This window comes from Nylanderia fulva, unplaced genomic scaffold, assembly GCF_048542155.1.
Source record: "Nylanderia fulva isolate GAGA-0341 unplaced genomic scaffold, ASM4854215v1 Scaffold27, whole genome shotgun sequence".
NCBI lineage: Eukaryota > Metazoa > Arthropoda > Insecta > Hymenoptera > Formicidae > Nylanderia > Nylanderia fulva.
Window position 1 is genome coordinate 936,627 of NW_028190336.1, and position 22,619 is coordinate 959,245.

Below are 22,619 nucleotides of genomic sequence, written 5' to 3' on the forward strand. Positions count from 1 at the left end.
CACAATGCGCGCAAGGAAGCCGATAATTTGAAAAAATTACAAAAAGTTACTTTTGTCTCGCATCGATCGCACCATTTAATTCAATTTTATATAAAATATTTTTATATTTTTTAGATTTATTTTTTCCTGCATTTTTATTTCTATTATTTTATTTATTTGTTATTTAAGTGATATTATAAAGATGTCGACTTACAAAATATTGTGGCAATGAATATTTCTCTCTGACAACATATTGTATTGAACGGTGGGATTTCGATATCAGTCGTTTCGTGAGTGAATCAACAACAGAATATCGTGTTTTCGAAAAATATCTTGTATAACGTTTTAATTATATCTGAGTTTAATGTTATTTATATAGTAGATTTATCGAGCGTAGCATCCATGAAAATACTGCACGCAAAAACTTTTAAAACAAGAAGAGATATACATGTTTAATTATCGTTACTCTTACGCAAGACTCTCGCATTACCAGTTCTTGCGACGTAGTTTTCCTGTCGAGGACGATTTAAATCGTCTGCTCGATGATAGAACCGCGCGCGTGTGTTTAGATAGTTAATATGAAAAAAAAGATGCGCCGCGGAGATAAAGAGAGGCAAAAATTCCAAGTACGAGGACAAATAAATCACGAAGAAATGCGTACACACATTTCACATTGCAACGTCAACGGGGAGTCTCTTCGCTCGGAAGTGTTGTATCTACGATGAATTCCCTTTCTCCGTCTCGGGAACTATTTTTATCTTCTGGGGAACTTTTCGAGCTCTGTCACGCGAATGGTTCGGTTCTTTCACGCGCGACATCCGTCTCTCTTACGTTTTCCGGAAACGCGCTTTATCCTCTGCGCATCGCGTTTTATCTCGCGATGCAGAAAGAGCTCGCAATGTCACATGCTTGTTAAATATATCGCGCGATATGCCTTCGCGACCTTCTTCCGTGACCGGAAATTCGCAGTTCATAATAATAATAATAATAAACGTAAATTACAATAATCAATGTGATGTAGATAAAAGGAAAGAGAGAATAGATATTGTTGCGGTCGACTGGATTTTCCGGATATGTCATTTCCCACGTTTTCCCCCTTGTAAATCGACACGTGTGATCAGTTCTCCACTCGGTGCGCTTCTCCAATTCATTTCTAGAGGAGCTATTTCTCACCGTAACGATCCGTTACGAGATGCACGAGGAACCCACGTGGTTAACACGCGAGAGAGGCAATATGGAATAACATAAATATTTGTCGAAACTCTTCCTGCTGGGATAATATATTGGACGCTAATTATGCTCCCTTTTTTCTATTTTTACCGCGGTTCCTCGACGATGAATCTTCCGACGTGTGAGACTTACAGAAAGGCGCGCTCGAATGAATTGACGTGTGAGAGGAGAGAAAATATTACGATTTCATCTTCGATTATTTTTGTTAGCTGCTGAAGTTACAAATTATTTCGCTGATTCGATAATCTGGGAGGAAATAGGGATGAACCGAAACGAGACGTCAACGAAGCGAGACCGAGTTCTCCCTCTTGAAAACGTGGCCCGCTTCCTTTGTGCTAAACCTATTACAATTTGTTACGAAATTTGGCTACGGCGAAGGGAATCGTTCTCGTTAGTCCATAAGGTCCATAAGGGTGTCCCATTAATTCTGAAGCCGAACCGATATACAATAATAGTGATTCCATTGTAGAATTCTGTCCAGAATTATTTATTTCGAGAGATCGTTATCTATACTTATTCACTATATACTTTGTCCAAAAGTCTACGCGGAGAGTTTTCTCTCCGAATTACGAGAATTTACCCTGAAAATCATGGTTTTCCACAATAAAAAATATTTACATGTACATAGTAAAATTAATCGAACATATTTTATATCTTATTATGATATATAATATTTTTTACTTCTTAAAATATTTTTTTTTATTTATTAAAATTCTTTCAATACCATATTGTTTCATGATTCAAAATTTTCAGGGTAAACTTTAAGAGAAAATTCTCTGTGTATATGCAGATCTATTACTTATTTGTATCCTAAGAGAAATTTGAGTAATTTGTAGTTTTCGATCGTCTCTCCAACTGTTTTTTTGACCCACATAAAGAACGTACATCTCGTCTGCCCTAATATTAAATTACTTTAATAAACTATTAATTTCTCTCGATTTTGAAATAAATGTTCTTAATTAATATTTTTTATTGTGATAAATATTAATCAGAGAAACTCTGATAAAATTCTTTCAACACCATATTGTCCTAGGGTAAATCTGAAAAGAAAATTCTCTGTGTAGTATACGTGTAGGGAATCGAACTACTTCAGCATCTTCCGTTTGTAACTCGAATTTCGTACGTTTCAGACATTGTGTCAGCGGGAAAACGCTGACTGTGTTAAATCCAAAATCGCGCGAGCGAAGCGAGGATTTCTCTCTCGTGGAAGTGACAATATTGTGTCATCGTGTTTCCGGCTTCGGGATCCGTTAGCTAGACTAGGCGCAAGCGCGTGTGCAGCCGGTGCAATGGCAGCCAAGTGCAATGCACCGTGAATAGATTGCCTAGAAACAAATGCCATTATGTAGTGACAGTGATGCGGCCGCGGTTTCAGACGCGTGCGGCTCCGTTTTGTTCTCTTAAAGCGGGAGATCCAATCGTCGCGGGAATCCAACTTTTACTCGCGCATATTCCGTATTTCTCGTCCCCTCAATTAACATCGAGTGTTGACCGTTCGTTTGTGTTCGTATATTGACTTTCATTACAATGTAATTTAACTACATGTGTCGACGTGTAACGCGACTGAATGCGTGTGCATTCGAGAAACGAACAGCCGCTGCTAGAATGAAAAAGAAAATCAATTCTGCTTGCACGATAAGAATCATATTCACGAGAATTTCTCGCCTTTCATTAATGAAATTTTTTTTTCAATGAACATTTAGAATGTATGTATGTATGTATGTATGTATGTATGTGTGTACACGCGATATGGAAATTTAAACATTTATCGTTATCGCATTCTCGAGAAATTCCCCTCTCTCCATCCTTGAATCGGAAGTTTTATAAATAGACCAACGTATACAAATAACGATAGAGAAAGAAATGATAATGACGAAATGTTGTACAATGAAACGTCATGATATCTATAACACGAAAAGTCACTTGTATTTAAGAATTGTTGCCAGAGATTTTTATCTTAAACATTAATATGAAATGCCTGATAGACGACAATCTTTATAAGATCGCTATATGCACGAGTTACGAGATATTTTATACATATATGTACATTAGTGAATTCTCATTTGTGATACTGTACACGTTTTACTTTACTTTTAGGGAAGATAAAAATGCAATGTAAGATATCGCGTTTATTACTTCATTTTTATCGCGCGGTTGTATCGAATTGTTTATCGTAAGTTTATTTATTTTAAAAACATGTTATCGTATTACATGAACTGTGGGTATATAAAAGATTACCGTACGGTAAGAAATCAAAAGATACATTTAATTCTATTAATTTTTATTCATGAAAGTATAATGAAAATTCTCAAAGTATTAATATTTTTAATAGAAATAGAAAAAACTACAATTAAAAAGAAACAAAATTATGTTCTAAAAACTTTTTGTTTTAAATTATGAGTGATTGAAAATAGATTTGAATATAACAAATTCTCCTATTTATATTTTTAATGTAATCGCTGTGGAAAGCTATATTTCGAATTAATTAGCGAATTCGTGGATATATAAAGTTTATAATTTATTCATCCTGAATATCAACTTCTGCATATATATAGATCTATTACTTATTTGTATCCTAAGAGAAATTTGAGTAATTTGTAGTTTTCGATCGTCTCTCCAACTGTTTTTTTGACCCACATAAAGAACGTACATCTCATCTGCCCTAATATTAAATATTAGGAATAAGAATGATTTTAAAATAATAAAGTCGAAAAGAGTCTGATATAAAAATGCAAATTCGGTTATGAGGGACAAGTAAGGGCTAATGAACTAGTAAAAACACTTTTGTACCTGAATTTGTACTTGTATAATATATCAAAGTTCTTCGAATTTATTTTGAAATAATTCTTAAAATTGAATATCAATTCCTATATAATATTTGAGGGCCCAACTCGCGATTGTAGATGCGTTACGCATCGCGGGCGTCAGCTGCTCGCGCGCGTAGACGTCGCGAGCCACGTGGTCGTTTAAATACGCGCTAATGTACGCGCGCAGCGCGTAATAAACGAGCAGTCTCGGCTAAGCCTTGGCTTTTAACGCGCTTCTTAGTCACGCCGTGCCAGTTTTTCGCAGCCGTTCCCTCGGTACAGCGCTCGTTTCCGCTTTCGTTCGCGAAGTCGTACCGTTATCCGTAGGTTTGCGCACGTTTCTCGGCTCTAGTGTTTTCTTCCTTCTGCGAGGATAATTAAAACCCTGACGCAGGTACGTCGTTTCTACCTTCTTCCGTCATTATATCGTTAATATCGTATAATCAAGGCAATCTGTACTCTTTCATCGACGTTTGAAACGATTTGAACTTGACATCTTTCTACAAGTGTGCGGTATCTTCAAACAAAAAAAATGTCGTAAATTACTGTTTGAAATTGGCATCGGATATTATCTGCGACATAATGACAGTATTGTGTGTATATAATGCGTCATATAAATAGTAGCTTCGATATCGTAGACAAAAGTGCTTTCACGTGGTTTTTAGTAGGTATTTTTCCCTGCTTTTTTCCTCCACGTTTTAACTGAGCACACATAACGGAAACGAACATAGGCGAATCCTTGAGTATAGGACAATACCTAGTTGTTTTCCAATGGAGAAGAGCGTTTCCGTTGTTCTTTGTTTTCTTAGATTGCGTTCGTGTCTGTCTCTCGCATAGGGTTTATTATCGTCATCTCGTAGTTCGATACACACTTATGTATGTTTATGAAGGAATTTGTTTAAAAAGACATATTTTTGACACTGGAGAGAACTGGAATCCATGTGTACACACTATGATATACCTTCTTCGCTGCATCTGCGCGAACGCAAAAATAAATCCGTGCGAAAGTCGCTATCGAACACGAGAGACAGACACGCCCATGTGTATCGATAAACATAAATCTCCGCTTATCGGATCAATCTGGCAGGTGACCGTGCATCGCGCCATTTTTACGCCAAATTGCGACCAAGTCGCGTTTCGGATTCGCTTGCCCTTATAAACCAGATTCGTCGACGCGAAACGGGTTCGAGCTGAGGGGTATCCTCTCGCGGATCTCCGATGTATCTGTTACGGTGAAAGTTGCTCCCGCTCTCCTCTCGACGTGTAGCGTCTGCAATTTTTATCCGCGAAACGGATGATCTTATCCTCGGCGAAACCGTTGCAAATCAACGCGTGCAACTGCACATAAAAGTTGAACCAACTCGGATTTATCTGTCTTAAGCTTTCTCGCTCTTTATTAATAGTATCATAGTATGTTCTAGAAATCGTATTAGAGCTACCTATACAGAGAGAATTTATTCTTAGAATTTACCCTGAAAATCATGATCACGGGACAATAATTTATAATAAGAATTTTACAAGGGTTTCTCTGATTGAAATATTTACAAAATATTAATATGTTTTATTGTGGTAAATATTAAGCAGGGAAGAATTCTAAAACTGACGAAAATGATTTCAGGGTAAATTTTAAGGGAAAATTCTCTCCACGTAGGAGAGGAAATATTGTGGGCAAAATATTTTAATCTACTGTTCGCCTTTCTGATTGCAGGAGAGCATTTAGCTGGACACCACCTGGTACCCAGAAGGCAAGTGAGATAAAGACAGGTGGCACGAGAAGGTAAGAAGAAACCATGGGTGCGAGACAGAGCAAGAGGTCCGTGGACATAACGACGACGCCGAAGAAGGAGGGAATACCCGTTGAGGGAGGCGTCGTCGGAGATGCGGCCGCACCTGGCGATGGTAAGCTGGAAAGGATCGAGGAGGCTGACACGAAGCCCACCACCAACGGCATAGCACCGCACACGGACACTGCCGAGGACAAAGAGAAGGACAAAGACGAAGCTACCGAGAAGGACAAGGAACAAGTGAGTACTCTTTCATTTCGTCCATTTTTTCAAGTTAAATCTCTTAAATCAAAATATTCATCTGCCAGAAATTCTACGATAATTTCTATTCATAGGCTATATTAATTTTAAATGTAATTAATTTAAAATATATATAATTCCACGTGTACTTATTATATCATCTAAAGAGTAGAATAACGATTTTTATCGAGAGAGAAATATCTGAGAGATCGCGTATTTCCAATTAGCCACTTTTTTTTGGTTTAAGAGTTAATATTGATCAGAGTGAATAAAGTTTGTTTTGCTGACTTGAAAGTCGTGCCACCAATTCTTGTACATATCTTAAAATTATGTCGACCATATTAGGGTCAGTTGTTTGCACAAGTGATTATCTCGATTTCAGTCCGGGCGATATAATCATATTTGCGTTCAAAGTTCTGCTCGTGATGGTTTTCCATTACGAGGCGTATATTAAAGCCTTATTAGCACACGTTCTCATTATTAATGAGCAAGTTTGCTCGAGGAGACTATACAAGTTGACTCGAATTTCCGGCTTCGATGATTATATAGTATACCGAAGGCCAATCGTCCGATTGGCAACGAGATATACATACATATATATTTATTTCTCAATCGTCTCGATATACACGTAATGTAGCATTGTATATGCAATTATCTTTCCTGTTTTAACGTGTCCAACGATAACGATTCGTTGAATGACACTGTCACTCGTTCTCCGCGAATTGACATTTTCGAATCGCGTTTCGGTGAGTCATTCGCTCAATTGTCAATTGTTGATCAATCTTCAATGCTCTCGTCCGCTCAAATTACGCGAACGACAGACTACAGACGCGTGCTGAATCACTCGTCCCTCTTGTCTCATAGATACTCCGAAGTTTATCTCGCCGAGACAATTCATCCGACGTAGGCAGCGAATCATTAATCTTAATCGATTCGTCGAAAACGACGACGCATCGTTTTCTTCTCGCATTAGCAATACTTTTATAAGTCTTTTTATCAATCTTTCAATGGACCAAAAACATCATGTAGAATAATCAAGTTACACATCTGTGTGTAATTAATCATTTCAAATTATCATTTTAGAGACATTTTTTAATAATTTAAGATTTATACAAAAATATTGCTAATTCTTTAATTTCGTTCTTTGTCATAGTCGAAAGAGTGTCATATAAACGAGAATTAAGTCTCGTACGCGATAATGTATCAAATGACGCGATTTCCGGAGTTGACTATTCCGAGTATGACCTAGATGAGAAATGCTCTGCTTCGTTTGCTACCGAGAGCAAACTACCTTCGATAATGATCAATTTCCTGTTCGTACAAAGTTATGACTGATGAACGTAAAAATTAGCGCACTGGAACCCTCTTCGCATGATAATTACGCGATCGCGCTTCAATGATCGCTCAAGCATACGGTTGCTCGGTGGACGGTAATCATCATGATATTACATAAGATGTAATGCCGCGATATAAACGGAAAGCTGGTACGCGCTTATCGAGATTTATTGCACATCATGCGTCGACAGATTAGCGCTTAAAGTGCATTTTACATTGTAGAAACCAGATAAGTGACAGATAGTAATCTCTGTTGGTATATAGTAGTATATACATGTTTAAGTATATATGAATAATTTTTTCGACTCTATTCGATTTTATTGCGATTAGATAATGTGTATATACTTACACACATGCAATTGCAATGTGACATAATCAATTTGTCATTGTAAATAAATTTTTTACGTCTTGTACCTTGAAAAAGATTTTTGCAAGTTATTTAGAAAATTATATTTTGAAGAAATGATTGGTCTTTAGTGTGCAAAATTTACATTTTCCAACCTTCGAGTTCAATTTGAAAAAAATCGACGAATTTTGACAGCTCGTTTTTGTGACATATCAATTTTCTCGCGCCAACTTCTTTCGGGTCCTTTTCCTCGAGTCGAATCTCATAAGTGCAGGTTTATATCTCGAAATACTTTCTCGCTTAGATGAAACTGGATATTTCCCCGATTGAGCAAGCCCGGCGGCAGCTGTCACGCACCAGATACGACACACGCGAGCGAGAGCGCACCTTATCCACCCTTTCCGCTCCTTCCTTTTCATTTCCCTTCGACAAGTCATTCCTGTTCCTCTTTTGCTCCCTCGTCCTCTGCGGTTCACGACGCTTTAAGGCGTCATTTTCTTCGACAATCCGAGCGTACATTTCTCCCTCGTCATAAACGTTCCGAGTTCCGACTTGAAAGAAGAGCGTGGAATTTCAAAGTGGGTTCAAAGCGAAATATTTCATCCCGACATACATATCTTTCTAGTTTTTAAAAAATGATTATAATTTTCTAAATTTTAGATTTTTTAAATATTTAGGAAACATCAAAATATTAAAATTTAGGAAATTAAGCAGTTCAAATGTAGGAAATGATTAAGAAAATGTTCAATATTAAATTAAGGAAGAAAGATGGTCATTCCACAGTTCAATAGTCTAGTTTCTACTCTACTTTCTAAGTTGAGCGAATTTTCAAGCGGTCGTCTCTTGAGTATTAAAATCGTCTGGCGAAAATTGCACCACGACACAAGACCAAGAATGGGGTAGGTCGCGGTGTCCATCGACTTTTTCTTTTCTTTTCTTTTTCTTTTTTTTTGCAAATAACGAGAAGATACCGTTCGACTTTTTTCGTGGGTAAGTATACACTGTCGAGGTCGACTCATCCGTTCTCGCGACTAACTGTACGTGTCTCGTGTATTGGCTTCTTATGGGACATACCTAACTGTCCCAGACGAATAATTCTCTTTTATCTTCCTTCTCTTTTTTCCTTTAGCAATACTATTTCACACGTACCTCGCATCGGATACGCGATCGATATCAAACGATCCTCGTCGTGTTACATCGGCTTCAATGCATGCGTCTAATCTTCTTACAAGTCTCCGTTAATGAAATATTTATACGTAATACCGTCTCGAGACACAATGCCGATAAAAACCGATCCGTTATAAGTTAAATACTGTTGCGCGACTTCGACAAGTTTCACCTTTCTGTCTCGGCGCTCCTTCTTTGCCATTCTTCGCTTAACCCACATTTAGATTCCGATATGTCAGTTCTGTATTAGCGTTACGTTTACCTCGATTCATCGGTAACTCGCTGACACTCGTCGTTTCCCATCGATCGCGCTAAAAAGGACGCTCTTAGTGCATGCACTACGACGATTCTTGCGGTTCACGCGAGTTTGTCGAGTGGCGCGTTTGTTTGACATCCGAGATTATACTCGAGTTTCTCATGAATATTCATCAGCTACTCCCTGGTGTCTGTGTCGTCTGGCGTCGCCTCTATCCGCGAATCTTACAAAATCTCCAAGGCAGGTGCACGTGCGATCTAAATACTTGAGAGTTAACTCGCCCGTCTCGTCGAACACCTGTCTTTAATATATTGCGTTGGTAACGATGGCTCGAGCACAATTGCTGCTGTATTTTTTTTTTTAATGGAAATTTGCGATACGATCGTGTAAGCACGTATTCTCACCGTATATAAAGAGTATATCGTGTAGCAGGACACGCTTTGGAACCATGAGAGACCGTAACAAGCAAGAATCATGTGAAACGCGACCTTGGCCGTGATATACTTAATGTAGATGGAACACTTAAAAGCGCGATAAAAGAAGAAAGAAAGAAGATTCATTTATTTTTTTTTTAATATTTTATAATTTTCCACTTAAAGATATTATTTATAAAAAACAAGGGGGTAATAATTTTTGATTTAATTTGTCGTATTACAAGGTATTTAATAGATTGAAATTTTATTAGTAAATGATAAATTATTTAAAAATGCACAAATTAAATTATAGGTTGTTTGAAACTCTGCGAGTTTGCAAGTTCTTCCTCCGATTTCCATATAATTGAGATCGTAATATATCGAGGTATTAAACATATACGATTATCGTGGATCACAATAAGATGTTGATCCAGCTTATGGGGTCCCTCCCCGAACGATGAATCAACCGAACGACATCGTATGGAAATGAAGCCAAGTATTTCATTAAGTGTATAATTAATACACACACGGTATCTCTCGGTACCGCGCGTTTCGTCGATGAATCATCGCGTATAACTCGCATAGCTCGAAGACGCGAGAACGTGCTTTATTAATTAACGCGACTCGTCTGTTTCACTGCCATTTAATTGCTGCCTGTTACCCGTCTGAATTCCTACGAATTTCCTTCGTCTTGGCATCGTCACGGACAAAATCGCTATCAGTTCTCGCGGACTTGACAAACACGATTGAAATTTTAAGTATCGTCTTCTTTGTGCAACGAATCAGCCTAATTGAAATTAGATGCAAATTTCGCAGAGCGTCGATCGATTACTCAACTACCTCGGGAATTTGTTGTGGAAACTGCATAAGAGGCGCAAAAAAGGCGCGTGCATATGCAGATGCATGCGTTTGTACGCGACGCGGAGGAATTTATTGCGAAAATGTCGCAGGAGAGTACGCGGTCGACCTTTGTTTAAAAATCTACTGCGTTTTTCCGCGAATTCTTTCGTATTCCAATATTGTGCGAGAGCTTGCATCGAGCGTCATTTATCCGTCTCGCAAGGTTGCTGCCTTCCTCTTCGTTCATACCTTCGCGTATCTTTGAATATTAATTAATGGTAAACTCGCATGGCCTCTGAATTCCGATATATCGGCCTCTCCCGACGAGGCTTCCATTATTTGCTCGCGGTAATCGCGTGCGGAATCTTAACTCATTACTTGATTTCGCACCGAAATGTGTGATATTCATACCTCGAAGAGTACAGTTGAAAAACCGCTTGCGCTTTTTCGTCACCGGCATTATACATTTTATATATTTTGACTCTGTTTGTTTACGTGGAGATTTATCGCGTCGAAAATAATGTTTATTATTCAACCTTGTAGTCAAAAATCTGGCAATATTTTTACGTTTACAAAAACTACCTGTATATTCTCACTCTTTATTTTCGACGATGGCTCGACTGGTTTTTGTAGCTCACGTCGACGTAAACCTTCGCGCTCGCGCGATGCCATCGTACTTGTGCGGAAGCATTTACGACGAAGAGTGTTGCTCCGTTTGCACGTTATATGCACGTCTCTTTCTCTCTTTTCTTCTCGCATCGATCCTTTTTCTCTCTTTTCCACCCGTATATCTCGCACGCTAGATATTGCGGGGCTCTTCGCTGTTGCGCGTCTCGCGAATGCTAAAATAAGCCGATATTTACATAATATAATGCGTGCAACGTCTGTGCCGAGGATTCGCCTCGTTTTATCGGCATTGAGGGAGAAACGAGATGAGAAAGAGGGTTCGAGAAAATGACGTTTGTGAAGAGATGCTGCGACATTACTTGTATAATCGAATGCGACGACGCGTCGCGCCTCGTTTTGGTCCATTGTGTAAATCAGGAAATTCGCCAACTGACGCCCACGTTGGATTCATATCGCTCTTAAACGTTGGACGTGTCCCTCTCGATCGGTTGTGCTTTATCGCACTGCAATGTGTTGTTTGTGTGAGTGCGTGTCACGTCGGGTAAACATGTGGAATTGTTCTCGCGTATTTGCATCGATAATAAAGTAGCTCTTGGATTGCTTTGTGCAATCGCGACCGATCACCTGTTCCGGATTGGCGAAACACGCCGTTTCAGCTTTTATCGATCAGAGTTGAAAATGAGAGACGTACAGTGATATGTAAAATGCTAAAAATAACAAAATTTTGCAATGAAGTCTTCAGAATTTCAAGAAAGATTTCATTCTTACGCAAGATATGATGAAACTCGAGAAAATCATTTTGCGTTATGAAATAACTTTAATTTGTTAAAAGCAGAGATAACAGATGATATTCAGATGGACAATGCCTAGAGGGATTTAGTTTTCAACTAATTTTCGAGAAGCTTTCTTAACGAAGTATTTTGTCCATCTCTTTAGATTACAAAATTACAAACGGACTGTAATTACATATGTCAAGTTAGCGAACGAGTCTGTCAGTGTTCTCTGATTAACAATCGTCTTTCTCGTTGGAATTTTTCTCACTGATTTGCGCGGGAATTCTTGTATGTCATTTTTTCATTAACATAGTAGGTATAAAAAATCTTTACGTAGCGCCAACAACTCGTAAAGTTTTTATGACAATAAATCATTCGCAAATTTGCGTTTTTTATTTTATTCTTTGTAATGATTTATTCGACCTATCGTAATCGAGTCTCAAGCGATATATAATTATCACTAATATGTCGGGTAAAGGGGAGCCGACGAAGTGTTTCTCGTCAATCCACTTTTTTTAACAAATTTGATAAATGTCTGTAGTTTTTTGGCCGGTATAGACGAGAGAGAGCTTGTCAAGGGGTTTTCAGAGGACTCCGAAACAAAGAGGACTTCTTGCCGTTGTATCATGCACTTTCCGGGAAAACTAACGCGCGTTTCACAGAAGTTTAATATTATTTATAAGTGGTGAGCCGCGGGGTATGATGGGAAAGAGTTAAACGACTTCATTCCGGAGTGGCTGCGACACTTTCGGACGCGAGAGAAACTTTCAAGAAGTGTATAAGTATCATTACGGAAACGTATACGCTCCCGGGCATTAAAGCCTGTTCTTGTAATCGGTTTTGTTTAACTATAGTTTGCTGAAAATGGAAGAAAATGAGACTTTTCGATATTGTGTAGCTTCTAAATTTAGATATAAACGAATAACGTTTAAGTTTTAAAGCAAATTTACGAAGAATTGAAATTAAATTAGTTTTTCATTAAATATTATTTTTTTCTAGTTACGAAATATTATCATTTAATCAACTTTCTGATGATTAAGCATACTTCTTTTTCATTAAAACCGCTGTTAATGTAATTTATATTTAAGGTTTTATTAATGATGATAATCAAAGCGAACACGCTTTTATGACAATATAGAAAATATTTCGATCTTGCACGAATGACTTTAAATATATGTTGTATAAGAGATTGAAGAGATGAAAGTAAGCTATCAACCTAGTCATGATACTTGAGCGCTATCGTTTCACATAAAACGGTAGAAGTCACAAGTATTACTCTCGCAAGAAGTACCTCGTGGCGTTACACGATTTACGATATAAAATATATTTTGTAAGCGGTATTGTGTATTTTCTCTCTCATCTTCGTCCATGTTCTTTTTCATGTAAGAGAAAAAAATTTCTGATGATTCATACCATTTCGAATGGTCTGATGCTTCTGATAATTCTGAATCATACTCGTTGCGATTACGAAACACAGTCATGCATCATTATTTCTCCATATCTCGTTAAGTGTTTAAAGTTTATTGCTCGTTAGTTATTCGTGTAATATCGACGTTTGTATATTTTTTGGGAAACAAAATTTAAAGGTGGGTTTTTTATCTCTCGTTTCAGCAGCCGCAGCAGGAAGAAGTAAAAGCCGAGGAGACGAAGCAAGAGTCGTCTGGAGAATCTCCTGCGGAGGTTGCGGAGGTTACGACGCCCACAGAGGCCACCCCTGCCAGTCCGAACACTGCCACTTCTCCAGACAATAAGGAAACCAAAAAGAAGGATAAGGTAAGGCGGGCGATCCGCCTCATAATCCGTATATCGTGTTCATTTATCGGAATTTCATTATTTATATTTTAATGAATCTCGACTCGCGTCGTGTCTTGGAACGTATTAATGCATTTATGTTGAATCCACAAATTTTTCTCCCGTTAAATAAAGACGCGTAATTACGTGCCGGTGAGTCTGTCGATCATCATTGATCCGTTCATTCATCGGAATTTCATTATTTATATATTTTTTTATTTAATGAATCTCGACGCGTCGTGTCTTGGAACGCATTAGTGTATTTATGTTGAATCCACAAATTTTTCTCCCGTTAAATAAAGACGCGTAATTACGTGCCGGTGAGTCTGTCGATCATCATTGATCTGTTCATTCATCGGAATTTCATTATTTATATATTTTTTTATTTAATGAATCTCGACGCGTCGTGTCTTGGAACGCCATTAGTGTATTTATGTTGAATCTATACATTTTTCTCCCGTTAAATAAAGATGCGTAATTACGTGCCGATGAGTTTGTCTATTACTAACATTCCCGTTTCCTTTTAATTTCTGTTTAGAAGAAAAAGTGGTCCTTCAGGTCGATCAGCTTTAGCAAGAAGGATAAGACTAAGCCGAGTCGCGAGGAGGCGCCCAAGAATGGAGACGTCACCAAGGAGGAGCCGCTTGCAGAGGTAAGTCGAGAATTATGCATTTGCTTGCTTAATATTAGCGACTAAGACGTATTTGCAAAAATACGGAAGGCCTCGTTAAAAAGAAATAAAGCAAGGATACTCTTTTTAATGTCATTACTTTACTGCTGCGAAGTATTACCGAGAGAGATATATATTTATTATATTTTTTTAATTGACCATTCATATTGGAGAACGTCTCCTTTGAATATTCGGAACTGAAACATTATTTGGACCATTCGTAATTATTTAGCTCTCAATAACACATAATTGGATAATTCCTCGTAAATTTCGCAATATCCGTACGCTCGTGTGTTTTCGTGCTAAATAATTATCGTATCGCGCGAGTACAATTTTGTTGGAGCTAATTACGCCTCTTTTTATCGTCTCATGACGCGTCGCGCTTAATTCTCCGAAAACAAACTCGTTTTCAATTTCGATCAGGGTACACATTATTGTCGCTCTTTGTTATCGATGCGACGACGAATCAATCCCCGTGAAACACGTTACGTAACACATTTCGCGTTACGGCTCGTTGCTTCTCCCCTAAGGGGAGGGATAAAACGATTTGCTTCGATTGATCCTCGTGAAACAGATATCGCACGTATGCTGAAACAAGTTCCAGGACAAGGTAGCAAAGTAAGCGTGTGTAAGACGCGAGAAAAACGACTTTATATACCAGCGGCAATGAATCTCCTCGCCGTGACCCCGTTTCCGCCTCGACTTCCTCGATCGTTTTCCCGACGATCGATCGATCGAATAATCGATCCCAGCCGGTCGTCTCGAAAAAGTCTGGACCCAATAACGGCCCGTGTTTGGTCAAGCGTCAATGCTCCGTGTTTTCCCTCGGAGGTTCGTGCTCCGGGAGATAATCGCGCAAACGACCACGCGATAGTCGTCACGGATCGAGGCTCTCGAAGTCGGTGCTTAATTGGCGTCCAAGACGTACGATAAATCTCGAATGTGCTCGCGATTATCCGGCGAGAACAGTTGAAAAATTTCTGTTAAATTTAACGGATATCACATGTTCTGAACACGTCCGCAGACATTTTTGTGTTAATTTAACGTAATATATTAAATAGGGGTACAAATACCTGGGTTGATATTTTAACACAAAATAAATTGTAAAACTTTAACATGGGTTTAATGTAAAAATTAACCAAAAAGATGGTAATTTTAGATTCATCCTCACTTATATTAAGAAATGAAAAATCAATATTTTTTTCTTCTAAATTTTAACAATGTCGCTAATAAAATGGAGCATATTTATTGTGTAAAATTAAAAATAAAATCTTTTTTCAATTGTTTTAATAATTTAACACTTAAGTTCAATTATAACGCAATATGTTAAATTAACACATGGATGTGTCAAATATTTAACACAAAAATTTGAACGGGGATCGTTTTTAACACAAACTTTCCTTCTGTGAACGAGATGGGAACTGCGAGAGAAAGACAAGGGTGCAAGTTAACAAAGCTATTTATTAGCATCAGATCTTCGCTCCGGGTGTTTCTGTCACCGGACAGGGAGGATAACTCCTAGATATCCTAGATATCGCGTCATTGTCGCGCGCGGAAATGATAAAGTATTATGCACTGCACGTTATACTGTGTGCTCCGTGATGCTGCGAGGAGGGAGAAGGAAACCATTCCAGCGACGGGTCTTTCACGAGCTCCGTGAATGATGGAGCTCACTTTGTAGACGTTATTATTAATCTTCGTCGAGCGCGCCGGCTTAACAAGCTCTTCCACGTTACATGCGCTTTATACCTCGATCGGGATGATTATATCGGCTATATAGATTGGCGATGATCGCGCAGAGGAATACATCAAGACTTTATCGGGAGCTTAATTGGACTGCGATCGTTTCACCAGTAGAAATTAGGAGTATAACGAGTATATTATACACAATACGATAGATGCGAGAGAGAGCGTAGCTATATAGAGATCTTATCTTTGATTCAATTTACACCAAGTATTTTTTATTTTTTCACAAAAAATTAGACAAAAATCGCGTGTATCGAAAGATCAATTTACACCAAGTATTTTTTTTTCACACAAAAATTAGAACAAAAATCGTGCTTTGCAGCATCAGCTGCTGGATCTGCATCGAAAGCTCACCGGGCGCTTAATTATCCCGAGACCGCAATGAATCTCATTGTCTTTCCGGCCAGGGGGAGGGACTGGTCGTTGCAGTCGCAATAAATTCACTTGGCGGCGGATGTATAATAAGTAGCGACGTTAAGCTTTCTTGCCTTTCTCTCCGTTTCTTTCGCGAATCTCTTCCTCTTGTTTCCTCTACGTATCGCGCAGCCTCCTCGTCTTATCTCACTTCTCAAGAGCGCAGCCGCGCGTAGGCGAAATCTCGCGACTAGGCTGGATCCTCTCGTTTCCTTCACCGCCACCGCATCCGTTTTCCTCGTTTCGTCTGCCTTGTCTGCCTGCGCCTGCAGTTCAGCTGCACTCGCGTGCACTGTCGTGGGCTCCTTTCCCTTCTTCGTCGTCGCGACCTCGGCGCGACAGAAAGAGGGTGAGCGGGGAAAGAGAAGAGAACAGCTGCGTGACTCATCTTCTCTCCGGTTCGTCGTACCTCCGCGAGTTTTGTGATAGGCTGCCGCGGAAAACCGGCTCTCGTCGCAGCCTCGCGATACCGCTCGATCGTTCATCGCTAAATCATTGATAGTGACCACTCGATATCGCGCGAATTTAGCCGAATTTTTGTCACAGGGTGTCTAGCTGTTCTTGAAATCCTGAATTTTTTCGTAGATCTTGGATTTTGCTTCGAAACATTCAACTAAAAGAGCAGAGACTATTCGAGTGACAAATATTTTATCTTACTTTGTAAATAATACAATATATTTTTTACTTGGGAGTCCAAAAAATATGTGTCACGCATAAGTTATTTATAGATAATAAATGGAAATGTTCTTAAATTTCATATTCAAATTTTACTAGACACCCTTGCATTAAATACCGACTCTAATCGATAAAACAATTTTGTGGCGTCGTCATAAAAAATCAGAGTCATATATAGAATCGTCACGTTATCAATCGGTTTGATGAAAGGGATTCCTAATCGTTCTAGAGGTCCCCCAGATCATGCCAGTAATAATAACGATGGGACTTCATTAGCGTTGTTGCGTGCGCGTTATTTATAGACCTCTATCTCGCGGTACTTTTCGTTTTATCGACGGGCTATCGGCGTATCATTTTTACGTCCGTTCTCGCGGTCATTTATCACAGGCGAATGATGGACGCAGTCCGTATCACTCGGACAGTCGAAAACACGCATTCTCCATAAGAGAATGCGAGAGATTGGGGACCGGCAGACGGTGTTCCGTGTCATCATCATCTTAAACAGAAGAATTCCAGATAATTATAACCAAGTGTATACAGGGTGTCCGGTAACTAACGGACCAATGATTAAGGCCAATTTGGAGACGATTTTTCCTTAGCAAAAATGTTGAGAAGTCAATAATTTTCGAGTTATAAGCGATTGAAAAAAAATGGGTTTTTTTGAAAACTAAACGTTCTGGAGTTAAAAGTCTAACGTAATTACATTCTTCAGTTAATTTCAGGTAGAGTTTACTATAATAAAATTTTAATTTGAGGCATAGTTATAAAGATACATAATGAGAAATATTGGAAAGTTGTAAAAAATGATGACCCTTTTCGACATTTTTGCTGAGGAAAAATCGTTCCCAAATTGACCAAAGAATCCACTTGTAATCGTTGGTTCGTTAGTTACCGGACACCCTGTATATATATATCTCTCGTTTTCTCGCTCACGTTGCTAATGTAACCTTGATGAACCGAGCGCTGCCTCTATTCCTTATATTGTATACCTTATATCGTCTTGGGCTTTAAGCGAGTTCAGCGACCATTTAATAACTGACCGAAACAATTACTCGGGATGAATTTATTCTGGGTGATAATTTTGGATATACCTCGGGGACGGTAACTATTGCGCGACACGCGAGTAGAGGACGACAACGTCTTGTTATTATCGTGTAATACAACCTTCGAGTCGGAGCTCGCGTTCAGCCGCGACTTTCACTCCCTTCGAACGGCCCGGCATTCCGGAGTCATTAAGGAATTACGAGTGGTAGAGGTTTGTAGCCTGGCGCGAGTGCTATGCGTAATAGCGAGATGTCATTGTCGAGTCCGTGTTATGACACGGACGATGATGCGGAGTCTTATTGCTCTTCTCATTTATCCGTCGCACGTTCAAGGAGTGCGTGGATTTTCTCTCCGAGTAATTAACGGAGAAGAAATTTCACAATCTTCCTGGAAAGATGTCTTTTCGAGACGTCACTGACATTTATAACTGCCGTTTACCATTTTTACGACGAATAACGTAAAACGCTGCTTGATAATATCCGATGAGATTTTTTTTAAATCCCCTCTCGCGAGATTATTCCGGAGATGTTCGTGATTGGATTTGTTCCGTTGGGTAGTTTCAACTGTAAGTATAATATGTTTTTCTATCTCTTTATACTATGTTTGTTTCGTCTCAATTGTGGCGGCGAAATTTTCAATTCAAGGCAATTAACTCTTAATTCCCCTAAATTGTCTCCTCACGCATTCTTATGTCGGCGAGGCGTCTAAACCTTCTCTGGTATTTGCCACATCTTCATCGCCATCATCGTAGAGGTTCGCGGTGAAAAAAGAAGTCGAGGGTCGAGGCAAAATGTAATCGTATTACTTGACGTTCCACAAAAATTAATTTAAAGCGAAATACATCTGTCACGAGCGGAATGTCGAGATAAAAAAATAATGAAATTAAAGATTATACCGAGTTAAATAGTGAGTTGATCGAGAGAGAGAGAAAAACATTCCCTACCTCTTTATTTAACGAGAGACTAACTTGATCATTTAGTCGATCGATTTATTGTCAAGTACTACTTATAATAGTTCATTGACATCTTCGATCGGAGAAAACAATTTTGTCTCTGCGCACATGTCTAGTCCACTTTTAGCAAAAAGATTTTTAATTTAAATTTCTAATAATGTAATCTCTTCAAGCTATAAAATTACGTATACAGTGAACGCTTCTACTTATGCAATTTAATTGATATTTAAATTATTTTTGACCCAAAAATTAAAAAAATACACGGAAAGAATTTTCTCTTAGAATTTACCCTCTGAAAATCATGGTAATCGTGAGACAATATGGTGTTGGTAGAATTTTATTAGAGTTTCTCTGATTAATACTTATCGTAACAAAAAAAAAAAAAAAAAAAAATAATATGTCCGTAGTAAAATTTACTGGATAATATTAATATTTTTTTTTATTGTGGTAAATATTAATCAGAGAAACTCTTATAAAATTGACATGAGTGCCGATTAGTTTAGTTGTTTTTATTTTTATTTTTATTTTCATATTTTATTTTTATATTTGTTTTTTGCGTATATATGTATCGACTGTGTCGAGGTAGAATACCGCACAGTCGTTAGAGTGATGTGTCACGTGTAGCATCGTCTTCTCTCTGTTTTTGCTGTCGGGGTGAGTGTTCTTCCCGGTTCTTAATTTTTAATTCTTGTGAATTGTTCTACGTTTAATTTATACCATGTTGATTAGTGTTGGTAAGGGAGTCACTGCTCCGCTTCCTTCCTGACGATGGTCACCGTTAGGGAGACACTCCGACGGCCGGACGGTTTGAATAGGGAGGAGAATGATATTTAATTTATTTGCGGATTGTATGTATACGAGTTTTATAATTTTCTGATTGTACCGATTATCTTCTATTTTTGTTTCTTTGTATTTTGCAGCTACTGAAGAAGACCCGAAGTGGGTCGAAACGTTTAGAATTTAATAAATGAGTTTGACTTGAGATCTCATTTTAATTTATTAATTTTGTGCATGTCATCCGCATAGGCTCCGATTGCCGTCGAGATTTTATTTTTATTGTAACACAATAATTCGAGCCGAGATTAATAGTTTTTTTATATTCTTATAAAATTCTTCCAATATTGTCCCACGATTAACCATGATTTTCAGGTAATAAAAATTCTAAAAGAAAATTCACTCTGTGTATAATTATTAATTTTTTTCCGTCAAAGTTACTTTTTGCGGGGACGAAAGCAGCGATGATATCAAACGTATGATCCTTCGATAAATTTGTCCTCTTCACGCTGTTTCTCGCGGTCGACCACCTCGTCCCACCTTCTCTCCCTCTCTGTCGCATGCGACGTCGCGACTCGGACTTGCGTGTGCGGGGCTTTTTTCCAGACGCGAGACCTCGTGACGCGAAATGGAAATGGGAGTGGTGTGTGCGTGTTCCGAAGGATACCCTCGGTACGAACCTTGGGGAATATCGTGGTGATTGGATAAAAGCGTTTTCTGATCGATCGTATCGCGTGTGTTTTTTTGGCGCCACGCGGATTCGAGCAAACGTAACATCGTTAAATATTTCGTAACATCCATATTACACGACCAAGAGCCGGCGTACCTAGTACTCTCGATAATGTTGATATTCGGTCACGACCCTCGGGCCAATTTCCTACGGTCAACGTAATATATCTGACGCGAGAGAGAGAGAGGGTGGAAATCGGTAAACCGGTACGCATGTGTGTATATACCGGTCAGTAAACGTGTCTGTGTCGCTCATTGTATTTGCCGCAATTCAAGCCACGGTTCAACGGCCCAAACTTCCCGGATATACTTACCTGCGGCGCGCTACTTTCGTTACGGAAAAAAGAACCGTGTCCGATGTACACATTAGAAAGATTTACGGTGACGAAGAATTATGCAGGCTCGGCGAGTTTCAAAATCGATCGCGTGTATAATTGCAGAAATTTACACACCCATTTTTTTTCCTTCTTTTCCTCCCACGTGGTTCTTCGCTCGTCGTTACGTGCTTATTTACGATCGCGTAAAGTCTGTTAAAGACGAATGTGTCATGAGACAGGAGGGGCACAGCGTGAATAAAAGCGTCGCACGCAAAGCGAGAAGAGAGAGAAAGAGCTCGATTAAAACAAATTTATATCGTCGTGTGAATTGCAACGCTGGGCGGATAATAAATATCGTCGTCGTGTATTTTTAGCCGGACCGCGCCCTTCTCGCGGTCGCATTGCGATTATGTGGATAACGACGTTAACGAATCGGACGTGTTGAAGTGGACGCGAACGCTCGATTGAATTCATTAATCCGACTGCGCGTTGACGGACAATTAGTCTCCGGCTATTATTATTGTTCGTGTAACTACCGCAATCTTGTTTTCGTTGTTATTGACAAATGTAGCTCTCGGCATTATTAGCCAACGATACGTAATCTAAAGTAAATCCTATGAATAACTCGATGACTTTTCTCGAGCACCGTAAAACAACGTTATAATAAATAAATCGAATTCATTTATTGTTTCGTCGCCGCGATTGATTAAGTCGATTAATTTTTCATCTTGTCCGACTTTCACGCGAGAAGAGCTCCATTTCTTCGTCTCGAATTTGCACTCTACGAAGCCATTGTCCTGATCCTAATGATGCGTCGGGAAGAGCTCCTTGCAGCTTCCGAACGGTAGTTTCTATCGATGGGACGATTCGCTTAGGTACTTTAGATCTCCTCTAGCGCTCGTGAGACGACCCTCTTTCACGAAGTCTCGACTGAATGTCTCGACATTGTCTTTGACACCCTCGTTGCGCCGGGGTGTGGTCGTATACGACTCCATTCTTCGCTCGTTCCCCGAACTATGACCGACTATGTGACTATGTGACTTTATTGTTGGGCGACCGAGTGATATTAATTATCGTGTAGGTATATATATGTGTGTGTGTGTGTGTGTAGGCTGGTAGAAGTGTACGATGGATCAGAAAGTACAGAGGAGGTCGAGCCTTTCGTGAGCCGAGGTTGGCTTTGCGTGATTCACCCTTCGGAAGAGAGAAAACACCTGTGCGAGGGTTAAGGTCCAACTGCACGGAGGGAAGACTTTGTTTCAGTCTGCGTTCCGGCCCGCGAACACAAAGCTCTTCTCTTCTTTGCGTTTTCTTTTCTTTCTTCACTTCGTAATATACATACATGAAGTTGACGGGTAGCATGCGAGTTCGATGCATTCATGTGTACTTCATTTTTCGACGGAATGTGTAAAAGGTCGACGATCGCGAGGTTGAGCGTACACGTTTCTTTGAGCTAAAACGAAGCAGAAAATTGCATTGCGTTTTTTTTTTAATTGAAATAAAGTACGCCTCTCTCTTTATGGCCCACAGAACGCGAATATTGGATTTCAGTTTAATTAAAAAAAAAAGTATACGTTCATATATAATAGTTTAACCAAATTCTTCATTATTTTCTTCAATTATTACGATAGCGAATCTTTGCTTATTTTTATGCGTTAGAGAAATTTTTCGCAATTTTCCACGATATAAACTTCCGATGCGTAATTTCGT

The 22,619-nt window shown here is 39.0% G+C and overlaps 1 protein-coding gene across 4 annotated transcripts in view; it reads left to right on the forward strand.

Moving 5' to 3' along the window:
- Positions 1 to 22,619, forward strand: part of LOC114931519 (uncharacterized) — a 96,736-nt gene that overhangs the window by 48,272 nt on the left and 25,845 nt on the right. For all 4 annotated transcript variants that reach the window (XM_085483843.1, XM_085483840.1, XM_085483842.1 and 1 more), the window contains exons 2-4: positions 5,725 to 6,040; positions 13,409 to 13,570; positions 14,127 to 14,240. In XM_085483843.1, the coding sequence (XP_085339969.1) occupies positions 5,807 to 6,040; positions 13,409 to 13,570; positions 14,127 to 14,240 (510 nt within the window). In that variant the 5' untranslated portion in view covers positions 5,725 to 5,806. The remainder of the gene's footprint in view (positions 1 to 5,724; positions 6,041 to 13,408; positions 13,571 to 14,126; positions 14,241 to 22,619) is intronic.